Below are 16,202 nucleotides of genomic sequence, written 5' to 3' on the forward strand. Positions count from 1 at the left end.
AGTTAGGAGAATGAGAGAAGATACTATAATATCACTTTTAGTACTAATTTTATGTTTGCCCAAAATACCTTTTATGACATAAATGGAAACATATATTTGTTTAAAGGGCAATTTGGGAAGAAAATTGCATCAGGTACCAAAAATGTGATTTATAGGTACCAAAAACGATATAAAATAAAGATCAGGTACCATTTACGTGCGAAAGTAAAAGATTAGGTACCATTTATGTAATTCACTCATAAATAAAAAGGATTCTTAAATTATGGACAAAATTTTAAAAATTCCCATTTATGTAATTCACTCATAAATAAAAAGGATTCTTAAATTATGGACAAAATTTTAAAAATCCGAAAATTGATGAGTTGGGTTCTGTTTAAATTACGAGTTAGGCAAGAGCTTTCCCACGTGACCTCCTTCACGATCCTTCCACATTTAAAATGATATAGTGGAGTAGTATATTCTAGGGATAAAACATTGTAGCAGCAAATTTATTTTAATGTAATCAATTAAATTACTACTCCGTGGCCTTTTCACTTGTGACCTGCTACAAAGGATATTTTAGGGGTAAAAAGTTAATCAACTTTAGTTAAATTTTATCGCTTACACTAAAAAATACTCCATATAGCCAAATCACTAGTATGCAAATTATAAAAGGAACATATCATAATCATATTTCTATTCACATAAAAAAAACTTGGATGAAATATTGAAATTGGATTCCACCATTTGACGATGTTATCTGATCTGATTTCTTCGCTTACATGTGCATTTAACTATTTTGAATTACTAATTATTTTGAGTCGAGTTACTATTTCTATTCATATAAAGCATATGAGTATTAAAGTACGAGAGATAAAAGATGGCTGGTCGTTTTCTATATCACAAAATATACTAGGAGTAGTAAAAAACATTTGACTAAACTCCAACAAATGTGAAAATAGAAAAGTATAAAAGCATGAATGTGATGAATGGGGCAACAAGAGTGTCAGTTTGGCGTGCCTAACACTGTGCACTTTATATATGTTTCTTTATTCATCGAAAAAGATTATATAAATACATACGGAGTAGTAATTTTCATCTTTGGAATTCAAGCAATTTAAACAATCTTGGAAGAAATGGGAAGTGACCTAAAGTGATGCTGATTTTTCCAAGGTAAAAATAATTTATATAGTTTAGCATTGCATAAATACGAGGGAAAGGAGAATAAAAAGTGGGGAGGAGAGAAAGAGGCAGCAGTGGTGCTGATTCTCAAGGGATACATGAGTGTGGGAACATTCTGAGCTTGGCTTTTTGCGATAACATTATGTTGCCATGGTGCCTGCCAAACATCATCTTCTTTTATTTTCTTCATTTGTTTTTCTGCTCTCTCTTTCCTTGTTTTCTGTTCCTCTAAATTCTTTACATTTTCCTACCAATTGAGCGTTGCTTCAGACATTCTTGATTAGGTGAGTATGTATTCAAGTTTCTGATTCAACTTTGTTGTGCTATTTTGTAATGTTAAAAATGTGATCTTGATTTTGAGTATTCTCATTGGCTGTGATGCGTTTTTGATTTGGGGAATTGAAGTTTTTTATGTAGCAAGGTGAACAAACAAGTATGTTGGTTGGTGTGATTTAGGTAGGTTGTCTGAGATTTTGGTGGTGCTCCACACTCATACCAAGATTTGTGTTGGCTTTGACTGGTGCTTCAAACTTGATTGATTGTAGCAAATCTTTGTTTGGGGAATGTGGATTTTCGAGGGTTTTGACTTCTTATTGAATTTGGTACTATTAAGCTATAAGTTTGAGATATGAGTGAGAGAAGAAGCAATTAGGCATTCTCTGTTACTGAGAGCTAGATTTGGGAGAGCTTTATCTTCTTCCACACCTTTCTCTTTGCTACTTCCTTCTGAGTTGAGGAATGATAAATAGCTTTTGGTTTTAACAAACCTGCAGCAGGAGATATATATCGAAACGATGAAGTTTATGAAGCTAGGATCCAAACCTGATCAGTTTCAGAATGATGGGGACAATATCAGGTTAACCATATTAACTATTTTTCATCTGTTTTAGTTAAAGTTCCACCTGCATTATTTCATTACATAGTATATGTTGTTTCATATGTGTATTGAAATGGATAGATTAGTCTAATAGTTTTGATGTTTCTCCAAAGTTAATAAAATTGTCATTCTATCTTCCTTTGGTGGAGTGACTTGTCATGTATTTTTAGTTCGATTATCCCACGTTTTCTCCTCCTATCGATTGCTTTGGTAACACAAAAGCCATTTGTTTAGTAGCATGTCTCTCTATGTTAGAAGATGAGATGATATGCTTGCTGGTTTTCTCATAGAGTTTTTCTCCTTTTCTGTACCAATGTTTATCGTATAAATTTGCAGATATAAGAGTTACTAAAAATGGAGTGTTCCAAATTTTTCTTTCAGATATGTAGCTACAGAGTTGGCCACTGATCTCATCATAAATGTTGGTGATATCAAATTTTATCTTCACAAGGTATACACATTTTGTTGCTCAACATATTCCTAATACAATTGTTTAAAAACTCAAAATCCATCAATGTTTATTGTTATGCTTCTATGTTAGAAAGTGGTTAAGTATATCTTCTTGTTGCAGTTTCCTCTTCTCTCCAAGAGTTCTCACCTTCAGAGGCTCGTTGGTAGCGTAAACGAAGAAAAGGATGAGATACGCATAGACGACATTCCGGGAGGACCTACTGCGCTCGAAATATGTGCCAAGTTCTGCTATGGCATGGTTGCCACGCTCAACGCTTACAACGTGGTGGCAGCGCGTTGTGCAGCAGAGTATCTAGAAATGTACGAGACCTTCGAGAAGGGAAATCTCATATACAAGATCGACGTCTTCCTCAGCTCCAGCATCTTCCGAAGCTGGAAAGATTCCATAATTGTTCTTCAGACCACAAGGTCTCATCTCCCCTGGTCCGAGGAGCTGAAGATCGTCAGCCACTGCCTCGATTCCATCGCTTCCAAAGCTTCTACCGACCCTTCCAGAGTTGATTGGTCGTATACCTATAACCGGAAGAAGCTTCTGTCCGAGAACGATCCTCTCTGGAACGGTGTGATGAAGCAGCAAACCGTGCCTCAAGACTGGTGGGTGGAGGAGCTTTGCGAGCTTCATATTGCTCTATACAGACGGGTGATTTCAACGATACGAGCTAAAGGGAGAGTTTCTGCTGATGTGATCGGAGAGGCGTTGCAAGCTTATATCACGAGAAGGCTCCCCGGCTTCAGCAAAGGCACTATACGAGGCGGGGATACACTCAAGTACCGATACTTGGTTGAAACCATCACGGAGTTGCTGCCAATGGAGATAAGCTCTGTGCCGTGTAGTTTCCTGCTCAAATTACTGCAAGCATCGCTTGTATTGGGATGTGGAGAGCCGGGAAGAAGGGAGCTGATGCAGAAAATCGCACAGCAGCTCGGGGAGGCAACCGTAGCTGATTTTCTGATCCGTTCGTCTAATGGTGAGACGGCCCTTTATAACATAGACATAGTGTATGACTTGGTTGAGCAGTTTGTGATGCAAGAGCATACCGACTGCTCTCTCGGTCCCGAGTTCTATGCTGCCAAGGCCAATGTGGCCACGTTGGTCGATAGTTATCTGGCTGAAGCTGCTCGAGACTCCTCGTTGCATATGTCCAGATTTCTCGACCTAGCAACTATGGTCTCGAGCTTTCCAAGACAGACGCATGACAGAATCTACCGTGCCATCGACATGTACCTAAAGGTCCGTCTCTATTCATACACCGTGTTGGTCATCTATTCGTTTTCGTTGTTTCTAAAACGAGCTGTGCTCGATTGCTGCAGGAGCATCTGGAGTTGAGTAAGAGCGAGAAGAAGAAGATGTGCCGGTTGATGGATTGCAGGAAGCTATCGGGTGAGGCGTGGGCGCACGCTGTGCAAAACGAGAGGCTCCCTCTGCGAGTTGTTATGCAGGTACTCTTCTTCGAGCATAGCCGGGCAGCAGCTGGAGGGGGCGGTGATCACACAATGCCGGACCTGCCCAGGTCTATTAGGGCTTTACTTCCGGGAGGGTCGTATGGGAGCTCGAGATCTGCTACTACGAACACAGACGATGACTGGGATGGCGATCGGACATCGGAGGAGCTGAAGTCGCTGAAGGTGGAGCTGGCTTCTCTGAGGCTGAAAGGCGGGGCACAGAAGGCCGGAGCGAAGAAGATGTGGTCGAACGAGAACAGCAGTTCGGACACGTCGGGGAGCTTCGAGGAGAGTAGATGTACACCTTCAAGAAGTAGGAGACGCCCCTAGTCATAGAATTGTTATTAAACTTGTAAGATTATCTTTGGCTTGTTATAGAATTCTAAAGCCAGATATCCGGAAATTTTGGAAGACTTGGAAGATTGGATAAAATATGTTTCTGTTTTGCTGTATGGTTTCAGTTTTGCCTTTGGAGTTTCAAAGATGGAAAATCAGTTAGTGAGAGTGTGCAGTAGTCTTGTTATATTCTTCAAATTTATTATAAGTGTGAGGTAGAAATAAAATTTAAAAATGTTTATTACATCTAACATTTTTGTTAAAGGAAAAAAATACCCCTACAAAATAGAGTAAATTTGTACTCCTAGGCCTCGACGATTGTTTTGGGTCGAAAATGGATATGTGTGGGCTAGGCAGACCTCAACTTGGCCTACAATAGAGCTAAGCCCACTAATAAATCTTAGTACTAGTATTTGATTAGTGGGCTTACAATATGACTACAAAGCAAACAATGTTAAATAAATATGTTATTTGATTATTTGTTATATCGAGCCTTAAAATTCACTTATATGATTATAGATTGGCTAATATTTTTCAGCTGGTTACTTTTAATCCCCTTATTTGGACTAGACTTCTCCTCAATGGTTGAGACTTGAGGGTCAATTTTTATCATGGATTTGTGTTAAGATCTTGATAGTAACAACATGAAATTTAAAGTAATTGAAACGGTTCTTGAACACTAATTTGATAATAAAGCTTGAAATCTGTAATTTGACAGTGAAGATTTGGTGATAATGACAAACTTCTATGCATCCGTAATCTAGGTTCGATTTTTCTCTGTTTGGTTTGTGGAACTATGAGCTTTGATCAATCATAAATTATGGAGCATGTACTTTTTTTTATATATATAAACACGAGATCGTGATCAATTGAGATTATTTGGGCTAATTGAGAAATGAGATGCAATATCAGCCACTCATTTTTATTAAATGAGTGGTCCAGATTTTGCCACACAATAAATAATTTTAGATTAATTTATTATGAAAGGGTATAATGGTAATTTTATTCTCTTCTAAGGATGTCATCCGCCACTACGCTAACGCCTCACCTCTTTCTCCTCCACAAAACCAACAATTTTTTCCATCGCCGCCGCCGCAGCGGCAGCAGGCGGCCGATTGTCAAGCAATCGAGACTTCATCTCGTGAAATCCTCATCAAGCCTGCAGGAGGAGATCAAGGTTCCTCAAATTGTATCAATCCCCAAATTCGCGCCGGCGGTGCAAATCCCCAAATTTGGTGACGGAGCGGCGGAGACTTTTGAGGCGGTGCTGAGGGGGAATCTGAGGTTTCCGTCAAAGATTTTCCGTTCTGTGTCGCCGGAGGCTAAGGATCTGTTGAGGAAGATGATCTATCGAGATCCTTCTAGAAGGCTCTCCGCCGAGCAAGTTTTGAGTCAGTATTCTTCTCTCTCTACATTCCTGTATATAATTTCGCATAATTTATGACTGATTTTCATTTTGATTGCTAATTCCAGTGCATCCATGGATCGTAAATGGAGGAGAGATGTGAGATTTGAGTTGTACAGAGAGACAGTGGTCGCAGAAACAGATGAATAATATAGTAGATGAATCCCTCACCCTTTTTCTTTAGATGAAAATGACAGAGCACCTCTTTGTTTTGGAGGAGTCGTGGCTTTCGATCATCTTTTGTGTTTTGGTGAGAGATTTGTGCCAAATTATGAATAAAGTTTGCACATATATCTGATTTAGGTGTTGAGTGTATTGTTTTTTGTAATCTGAAAGAGGTAATGTTCAATACTCATGGATAGGGGAATCAAGCTTAATCATAATACACTGTAGGTGTTTGGTGATATTCCCCAGTTAGGAATTAGTTGCTAGAGTTAGATTCAAGAATTAGCTATTTCCATTTTTGCATGTCAACTACGCGCACATATAATGTCAACTACATATATAATCTATGTCAACTGTACACATATAATGTCAACAACATATACAATTCATGTCAACTACACACATATAATGTCAACTATGTGTAATATTCATGTCAACTAAACACATATAATGTCAACTACATATATAATTCATGTCAACTATACACATATAATGTCAACTATAAGTTGTTGACATTAGATATTCGGTATTGATATGTGAATTATAAGTGTTATTTGTTAGTTGTTGACATTCGATATTCTCGGTATTGATATGTGAATTGTAAGTGTTATTTGTTAGTTGTTGACATTTTAATACGAGTTGTTGACATTCGATATTCTCGGTATTGATATGTGAATTGTAAGTGTTATTTGTTAGTTGTTGACATTTTAATACGAGTTGTTGACATTCGATATTCTCGGTATTGATATGTGAATTGTAAATGTTATTTGTTGACATTTTAATACGAGTTGTTGACATTCGATATTCTCGGTATTGATATGTGAATTATAAGTGTTATTTGTTAGTTGTTGACATTTTAATACGAGTTGTTGACATTCGATATTCTCGATATTGACATGTGAATAGTAAGTGTTATTTGTTAGTTGTTGACATTTTAATACGAGTTGTTGACATTTGATATTCTCGGTATTGATATGTGAATTGTAAGTGTTATTTTTTAGTTGTTGACATTTTAATACGTGTTGTTGACATTCGATATTCTCGGTATTGATATGTGAATTGTAAGTGTTATTTGTTAGTTGTTGACATTTTAATACGAGTTGTTGACATTCGATATTCTCGGTATTGATATGTGAATTATAAGTGTTATTTTATTGAATGTTGAAGATTTGAATGTTGAAGGTTTGAAGATTTGAATATTTGAATGTTGAAGATTTGAAGATTTGAATGTTGGAGATTTGAAGATTTGAAGATTTGAATGTTGAAGATTTGAAGATTTGAATGTTGAAGAGATTTGAAGATTCGAAGATTTGAACATTTGAATGTTGAAGATTTGAAGATATGAATGTTGAAGATTTGAAGATTTGAATGTTGAAGAATTGATGATTTGAATGTTGAAGATTTGAAGATTTGAATGTTGAAGAGATTTGAAGATTCGAAGATCTGAACATTTGAATGTTGAAGATTTGAAGATATGAATGTTGAAGATTTGAATGTTGAAGCTAGAGTTTTAGAGAAGATTTTAGAAAATGATTTCAAACACAATTTAATGAAAAGACAATTATACCCCCTTGTTGACATAATGTGATATTTGTTGACATTTTGTTAATCTTGTGGATTAGTGGCCCATATTGCATCTCATTTTTCAATTTAGCTAAATAATCTCAACCTAACAAGACCCTATAAACACGTGTGTGTATTTATCTGGTTCAAAATAATTTTGTTATTTGGGCAATTATTAGGACTTAGGAGTATTTAAATAAGATCATATCGTAATGTTTTAGCCGTATACTAAGGAAAGGGAAAAATAAGTAATCATAAAAAAAAAGACTCGATAATAAGTGTTTCATTATTTTTTTTGTAGATATTCATAATAAGTGCATCGGCTAAAAGACGCTATTTTTGGACAAGTTTTGCATCATTTTCACATCACAATAAATGTATATCGATTTAAGACTGAAGAGCAAGGTTGATTTAAAATACTAGATCAAATAAGAACACAATAATGTACTGTATTTTGATTAGTTTAATTCATTTATATTAATTTTCATTGAGAACCCCTTCATTAATGTAGTCTGTAAGATTTGCAAAGCATGTAGTGCATAAAATATATTAATACCAAAAAGTATTGAAAATGATTGTGGGTTTATTTTGCCTGCCACTTCATAATGATGTTTGGATGAAAGTAAATAAATTATTAGTCGGAGATATTTTAATTGAATAGCAAAACTCCTCATTCATTCGACGGAAAGTTACACTTGATTACGATAATATTTTAAAGTGAAGTTAGCTCACTTTTTCGTTAACAAAAAAAAATAAATAAAATCCCACGCAGTTTTAATTAAGAAGTCTAATTAATTTACGATTTAGGTCGGCATTTGCACCTAAAGGAATGGACTTTTGAACGTGTTATGGAACACACACAAGCAAAAGGGACTATACTTTTGACTTTAATAGTGTTGCAATTTTCGAATAATTTCCTCGTAACCTAAACCACCTACTTAGCTAGCTAATTATAGTCCCAAATTAACATATTAGAAAATAACTTTTTGGTGGCCCTATCTTTCCGACCACATTATTAACAATCTTAATCGTTTGTCTTTAATCTTGTTATTATAGTACTGATTTATAATTTTTCTTATTGAGGTTTATCATGCTTATATTAGAAACATTATAATGGAATTTGGAAGACCATATCATACTACATTCATCCACGAAATAGTCTCATTTTTCCAATTTAGTCTTCCACCAAAATAAGTTTATATCTACTTTTACTGAGTTTTTCCCTCTAATAAGATCTGTTAATTTCTATGACTATTTTTTATGAACGGAGATATTATGAACTACATTACTCTCATGGATACTATCATTGATTTGATTAGCTTGAGTTAGGTTAAGATTTGGGACGTGTTATTATAGCAATTAGCAGTCAAAATATGCCTAACCCACTCTAAAATAAGAAATGGGTAAAATACAAAACCACAATGAAAGAAATAGTCTTATCAAGTTAAGATGAATAATTTATGTTAAAATATTTGTTGATGATGCAGTGTATTTGCAGAATTAGCGTAAAAAGGCGTGACTAATCTAATTGCGGTGCTCAATTAGGCAAAAATTAAGACTCCAAGCACTTTAATTAATCGAATCACTTTGCTCGATGCATATATTATCCAATTCCAAGATAATTTTTTTACACATGAATAAACACAATAGGCCTTGCTGTTATTTTAAGGCTTTTGCATGCATCAAAACCATTACTGTGTGTTTTTTAGTTGAAGAAATAAATGACGAAATAAATTTGAACATTATCGATTTTTGGACTATTAGTAGAGCTAGCTAGTTTGTCGCTATACTACAAAGTTGATGCTAGGTGGAGCCATTTTTCTGTTTAAAACACACGCACACACACTTGATAACGATAGAGTGAACTCAATAAGACAAATGATTTTTAATGCAACTATGCCATGATAATTATTATGTATATGTAGTATTTAATTTGTCTTTGTTACGATGGTTGTCATTTGTGATGTAGCAACACCACATAGAAGAAATATGGATTAATTATGCACAAATAGTGGTAATGTGATTAATGAATGTCTGAACTCAAAGATTTCTGCTTCGAGTCTATTATGACATGATCCTTAAAATTTATAATAATAAAAAAAAATTGTGGCTCTATTATTTTGTACTCCATCCGTCCAAGAGTATGCACTTTTTTTTTTTTTTAAAACTCTTTTATCTCTAACGAGGTGTGACTGTTCCACTAACAACACTTTAATTACTTTTTCTTTCCATCGCACTCTTACTTTACCAATTGTATATTAAAATTTGTATCCAATATAAAATGTATACTCTTGCTAGATGAAGGGAGTAGCATTAATAATATTATGAATTTAAAAATTTCTCAACTTCGATAAATCCAAAATACTCCATAACTCATAAGCGATAATTAAGGATAACACAAGTAGACATTGCTAAATAATAGTTCGCCAGTCCTTAACAGTTTTGGTCCCAAACCTAATTAGATAAATTAATAATAATAATTATAATAATAATAAAATTTATTCTTATTATTTATTATTATTATTATAAATAATTTTATTATTATTATTATTATTTTGAGAGGTCGGAGATGGAGATGGAGAGGGAGGGATATGAAAAGTTGATCAGACAAACCAATAATAAGGCGCATATTTGGAGTGTTGAGACAACATTATTTTATCACTAAATTTGTGCAATGTAGGCCACTTACCTCAACTTACTCTTGTCGCCATAACTCGTCCACCACCATCTTTATTTTACTGTTTCAGTACTTCCTAGAATTACATTTTATCTTTAAATACTCCACACTTATTGATTTGGTTTCTCATTTCAAATTATAATGCTAATCTAATTTTATCATACATGCATGATTCTTGCGATTGGCTCTTCGTTGTAAAAAAAATGTGTCATGTAATGTAAAATAGCGCAAAGAATTTAACGAAAAGTGTTGTTATTTTACAATTTAAATTATGAGTGTGTGTAATTTGGCCTCACTATACAATTAGTTAGAAGGTTCTACGATTTCATGATTATATAACCCACAAATATTGAAACATTTTGCGTGTGCTGATCCATATCTCAGCCATGTTAACTGAAGTACATGACTAACGTTTCCACTTCGATTTTCACATCATCATAGTACCTTTGAATTTCACCATGCTCGTGCAAACATACTTCGCCATGATATAAGTGCTTCGCTCTGAGCCTCTGACTATGTTCATCAGCAACCATTCAATCCAACCTAATCATCTACTTTAATATTTAATTAATTTCTCTTTCTTCCATATCCTCAATATTTTTTCAACCCAACCATATATATATTTTTGGTCATTTATCAATGACCACTCAACCATCCAATTATAATATATATATATAGGGGTGCGTTAAAATGACAACACTCTTAAAATGACACTATGACACCACGCTAGACTACAATATTATAAACGCTAGACTGCAATATCCAATACGCTGGACTGCAATCTAGATTGCAGTCCAGCGTATTGGATATTGCAGACGAGAAAAATTGCAGTCTAGCGTATTGGATATTGCAGTCCGCGAAAATTTACCATTGAGCAATTTTTATGATTGCCACATGGCAGCTGATTATTCGTCCATGTGTAAAAATGATTGGCTAGGATTGGTGGTATGGTGTTACCTTAAGAGGTGTTGTCATTTTAACACAAACCTATATATATATATATATATATATATATATATATATAGTTGTGATCATTGTCGAACCAATTTTAAAGACCGAACTAGAGACCAAATCTGGGCCATTAGATCTAGTTTTTTTGATGAGATGTGCTGCTGTGAAAATTTTTTCGGCTCCATTACAAGCCCATATTACTTCATTATATAGGTTTATTACTTCATTCTGTACTTCAAATGCTTCTACACATACTTCATTCCAATAATTTATTACATTATTCCATGTGTTTATTAAACCAATATTAGCGCCATGGCGGTGGTGATAGATATTGTAGAGAGAAAGAACGACACGCGACGGCGAAACCACATTTACGTACTGGAATGAAGTAAAAACCTACTGGAATGAAGTAAAAACCTACTAGAGTCTCATTATCCACAAATCTACTCTTAAAGACCGAACCACCGAACCCTACCAAATTAGGGCTTTTAGATCTAGTTTTTTATGGATAAGATACAGAAATTTATAAATTATTTTCGCCTTCATCACGAGTCTATTTTAATTCATTCGAAGGTAAATAAGTCATACTAACATGCTACGAAGATTTATCTTCGTTCCAGAATATATTACTTCATTCTAGTAGGTTTTTACTTCATTCCAGTACGTAAATGTGGTTTCGCCGTCGCGTGTCGTTCTTTCTCTCTACAATATCTATCACCACCGCCATAGCGCTAATATGGTTTAATAATCACATGGAATAATGTAATAAATTATTGGAATGAAGTATGTGTAGAAGCATTTGAAGTCCTACTGGAATGAAGTAAAAATCTTATCCGATGAAGTAATAATGTTTCTGAATGAAGTAATAAACTCACTTGAATAAATTGCATTTTTAAATGTTAATCAAGCAAAAACCCACGTCAATGAATTTGAATGAAGCATATGTTGAATCATTTCAAAGCCTACTAGAAGCAAATAAAAACATGTTGTAGTTTCAAGGTATTACAAACAGAATGAAGTAATAAACCTATACAATGAAGTAAAATGGGCTTGTAATGAAGCCGAAAAAATTTTCACAGCAGCACATCTCATCAAAAAAACTAGATCTAATGGCCCAGATTTGGTCTCTAGTTCGGTCTTTAAAATTGGTTCGACATTGATCACAACTCTCTCTATATATATATATCTTTTAATAATAATAATAATAATAATAATAATAATAATAATAATAATAATAATAATAATAATATTTAATAATAATTTATAATTATTGAAAATTTTACCCCAAAAATGACAAACTTAAAATATAAATCAAATAAATTGAAAACATAAATCGAAACAATTAAAATATAAAACTGAAGATACATAATTGGTGCTCAAATTAAATGCCACACATTAGATATTTAGAAAATGTAGATTAGACAAAGAATTACGTGGAGAAAAATAGAAATTTTTTTAATAGAACTATAGCAGATGTAATCTCTATTTATAAAGGATGAAAAATTATGAGTTTTTTGAGGTTGAAAAATTATGAGTTTTTGTATAATGTAAATATTTTTTAAAATTTATTATATTAATATTATTTAAATATTACACAGTATTTATTCAATGAAGTTGTGACTAATTGCACAACCTCATTGGTCAATGAAATGAATTAAGGGAGAGACCACCGGGTTCAAATTATATACTCTCCTCGTCCCATAGAAATAGGCTAATTGAGAATGAAAAAAAGTGGTTGAAATAATGTAGTGGATGGTGGGAGCCGTAATTGATAAAGTAAAATAGGAGAAAAATGTTTCATAAATGTATATGGACTATTTCTACGAAAAAGAAATTCGGTCTATTTTTATAGGACACTGGGAGTACTTAAATTTCTTTAAAAGCTTTTACTCAATAAAAATGACAATGATTGTACTAACATTTTACGATTTAGTAGGTTCGCAAATGCGATGATTTCATTTAAAATTGAGGCTTACAAAATTGAGGATATTGCAAAGTTGCAGTCTGACTTGAAGCTAGAGATGCCCACGTACGGTTCCGGTTTTGGAAATTGCTGAACCGGAATCGAACCGCGAGGGTGTTTCGCGCTTATGGTTTCGGTTCCAAAACGCCGGTTTCAGTCCGAACCGACGTTTTTTTACGGTTTTTTTGCAGTTTCGGCTTGGTTTCACAGTTTTTCGGCAGTTTTTCGCGGTTTCGGCACGGTTTCGGTCTGAAAATTTTTTATCCTGAACCAAACCACGGTTCAAAAATCGACGGTTTCAATTCGGATAAATTCTCATAGTTTCGGTTCGCAAATCATAACCGCCGGTTTGATAAACGTTAGACAAGTCTACTTGAAGCCAACCATACCGCAAAAAACAATGATGGGGATATGATATTTTTGATCATATTGACTACGAAGTGTTTCAAAATATATGTAAATAGAGCAACTCTGAATTGCTTAAGTATACTTATATATCGTGCATTTTGACAGAAAGAATGTAATTAAGCAAAATATTTTTACTTATAAAATTGTTATGCTTTTCTTAAACCATTTTATAAAAGAATACAAGCACAGCCCGCATTACTTCATCCCAGTTGCTAGATATTACTATGTGCATGATCTAAATTGATATTGCCAATCCAAATGCCTGTTGCATAGTATAATTGAAAGAAACCCCAAATTGTGCCATGTGTGATTGTGGGCTTGAATATTTCTTACGTCGCTAACAAAGACACCTTTTAAGTTTTAAGGGCTAGATTGATAGATATTGTCCAAATTCACCTACACCTGTACATGATATGTCACCTTTCGAATAGATTATCAAAAAGATTGCCATATCCCACGACGTCACAAAAATACTCAAGATTTAAAAGTTACTACTACTAAAAATCAAAAACTACATTCATTTACAAAAAGATAGGGATATTCCCTTTTGCAACAACAGCAACTAGACAATAAAAGGCTTCATCCATATCTCCTATCCCATCTCCTCCACCACTAACCACTATCCCACCATAATCTTATCAAAAATTGCAAAATTAGATGCATCAACATTTAGTCATAATAATACTTTATTATAATTAAGAAGTCAGAACTCCCTTGGATCAACAAAAATGGACATGCCAGGTGGCGACTTTGTCCAGTCACCGACAGAGCCATCACTATAGTCTTCCCCTAACCGTTTAATACACCACAAATCCTCGGCGCACGATAAGCTTTCCCAATGCGGGATTCCTAACCTGAGCGGCTCGCTATCCGCCACCTCCGTCGCCACCACCCCACAACCCCCCTCCTTGGCTAAATTATGGGCCCATCCGCATAAGGCCCGAATCATTTTAACCGCATTTGGGCCTTCCCCGCCCAGCCCGTACAAAAAATGAAACCCAAAGGGCCTGAACACCTGCGGCACGGACGGGAGGCGCAGCCACGGAAAGGCCCGGTCCAGGGCCCGGGTGGCTTTGACCAAGGCCCGCCTCACGCGCGACGCGCCGCGGACCTCGAGCTTGTAGACGTCCTGGCAGTTCCACGCGCTGAGCACCGCCCACGACTCGGGCGGGCTGGCGAGGAACTCCGCGGCGCCACCTGCAGGCCAGGTGGCGCCGCAGGGGAGGGCGAGGAAGGTGCCGAGGCTGAGGCGGTTGCGGAGGACGGCGTCGATGTCGCGCGGGAAGAACTCGGTGGAGGAGAAGCGGCGGCGGTAGAGGGCTTCGGCGTCGGCGGGGGAGAGGCGGAGGATGGTGAGGCGGGGGTCGGGGCGGAGGCGGTGGGCGAAGACGGGGTGGACGAGGATGGAAGGGGTGCGGAATTTGGAGTAGCCGCATTTTTGAGTGAAGAGGTTGACGGATGCATGGTTGTCGCTCTCCGTCGCCATGTACGCATACTCGGCGCCGTTTTCGCCGAACCATTCCTCTATTTGGCGCACTAGTTTCAATCCAATCCCCATTCGCCTGCATTATTAATTAATTAATTAATATTCATTAAAAATGTGCCACCACTATACAAGTGGAATTCCTATTATTCTATTTTTTGGAAAGTGTTTAAAGTGAACAATATCATACGAATAATATCGTACCGGTGAGAAGGGGAGACGCGAAGGCCTGAGATGTAGGCGAGTTTAGTGAAGATGAGGAGGGGTTTGTTGTTGGCGTTTCGGGAGAGCTTAGTGCCGCAAGTGACAGTTTTGATGCAGCCCCTAATGGCGCCAATGATCTCACGGCGCTCCTTGTCTGGCCCACTGCCGACCACTACCAGTTCAGCAACCTGGAATAATGTAAGATAGAGAATAAAGTTTTTGAAAGAAAATGAAAAATAAAACATTTAGCTCAATTGAGACCATCCAGAAAAGAATACGACTTAATTATTTAAGAATAGACTAAGTTTATAGTAGCAATAGAAAGAGGGGAGAGAGATTAGTTGACCGAGGAAATAGAAAGAGAGGAGAGAGATGATTAGTTAGTTACAACTTACAAGCATGAGATAAGCAGGGGAGTTGCGGACCCGGCAGATGGGGTCGCCCAAGAGGTCGGTGTAGAGAGAGAGCTTGCCGCTGGGCCCCACCTCGCACCGATTCTCCATTTCCTCCACCGCTCCGCAATCCTTCTTCTCGTCGTACTCTCGCACCACAACCACCGCCACCACCTCTCCTTCCGCCACCATTTCTTTCCCTCTATCTCACACTCTATGTATATATAATGATGACGATGATAAATATAGCTAGGTTTTTATAGGATCGATAACGTGTATGTGAAGTTAGGAGTGGAAGATCTTACTCAAACAGAGCAAAATCTGTGTGATTTTCAGCTTGAAATGATAGAAAGAGAAGTCGGAGGTTTATCCAATACAATTTCACACCATTTTCTCACTTCTACGGGGAAAGTGTTTCATTTGGTGCGCCTTTTATACTGGAATTTTGGGAATTTTAAAATCAAATATAAACAAAGGACAGAGAGTGGGGATATACATATGCATCAATTTAATTATAATTGCATATACATCCACAGAAAGTGAAATGTGTTTTTTGGTTGGGGAGATTTTCGCATAAAAATCGAATTTCTTCTTTTAACCTTACTTTAATTACTCGATTTTATTTTAGCCAAATTCTTTGTGGCAGGTCTCTTTCTATTCTTTTCCGCTTGTCACTTCCTCTCTCTCTCTCTCTATATGCAAT

At 36.1% G+C, this 16,202-nt stretch overlaps 3 protein-coding genes across 7 annotated transcripts; 2 read left to right on the forward strand and 1 right to left on the reverse strand.

Annotated features, from left to right (window-relative positions):
- The first annotated feature begins 1,035 nt into the window (after positions 1–1,035).
- LOC125201942 (BTB/POZ domain-containing protein NPY4-like) lies at positions 1,036–4,404 on the forward strand. 5 transcript variants are annotated; one of them, XM_048100272.1, is made up of 6 exons: positions 1,211–1,314; positions 1,432–1,445; positions 1,935–2,017; positions 2,420–2,489; positions 2,610–3,740; positions 3,821–4,404. In XM_048100272.1, the coding sequence occupies exons 3-6, from the start codon at positions 1,956–1,958 to the stop codon at positions 4,280–4,282; spliced, it is 1,725 nt and encodes a 574-aa protein (XP_047956229.1). In that variant the 5' UTR covers positions 1,211–1,314; positions 1,432–1,445; positions 1,935–1,955; the 3' UTR covers positions 4,283–4,404. The 5 variants fall into 5 exon arrangements, with proteins under 5 accessions (XP_047956217.1, XP_047956208.1, XP_047956224.1 ...); XM_048100260.1 differs by lacking the exons at positions 1,211–1,314; positions 1,432–1,445 and adding an exon at positions 1,036–1,152; XM_048100251.1 differs by having other exon boundaries at positions 1,202–1,445.
- Positions 4,405–5,306: 902 nt separating this feature from the next.
- On the forward strand, positions 5,307–5,983 carry LOC125187639 (mitogen-activated protein kinase 13-like). Its single transcript, XM_048084267.1, has 2 exons — positions 5,307–5,679; positions 5,762–5,983. The coding sequence occupies exons 1-2, from the start codon at positions 5,307–5,309 to the stop codon at positions 5,794–5,796; spliced, it is 408 nt and encodes a 135-aa protein (XP_047940224.1). The 3' UTR covers positions 5,797–5,983.
- Positions 5,984–13,891: 7,908 nt separating this feature from the next.
- On the reverse strand, positions 13,892–15,887 carry LOC125213945 (probable N-acetyltransferase HLS1). The gene is made up of 3 exons (XM_048114757.1): positions 15,503–15,887; positions 15,108–15,295; positions 13,892–14,982 (listed from the first exon to the last, which is right to left on the reverse strand). The coding sequence occupies exons 1-3, from the start codon at positions 15,689–15,691 to the stop codon at positions 14,124–14,126; spliced, it is 1,236 nt and encodes a 411-aa protein (XP_047970714.1). The 5' UTR covers positions 15,692–15,887; the 3' UTR covers positions 13,892–14,123.
- Between the last annotated feature and the right edge of the window lie 315 nt (positions 15,888–16,202).

Source organism: Salvia hispanica, chromosome 1 (assembly GCF_023119035.1).
Source record: "Salvia hispanica cultivar TCC Black 2014 chromosome 1, UniMelb_Shisp_WGS_1.0, whole genome shotgun sequence".
NCBI classification, from domain to species: domain Eukaryota; kingdom Viridiplantae; phylum Streptophyta; class Magnoliopsida; order Lamiales; family Lamiaceae; genus Salvia; species Salvia hispanica.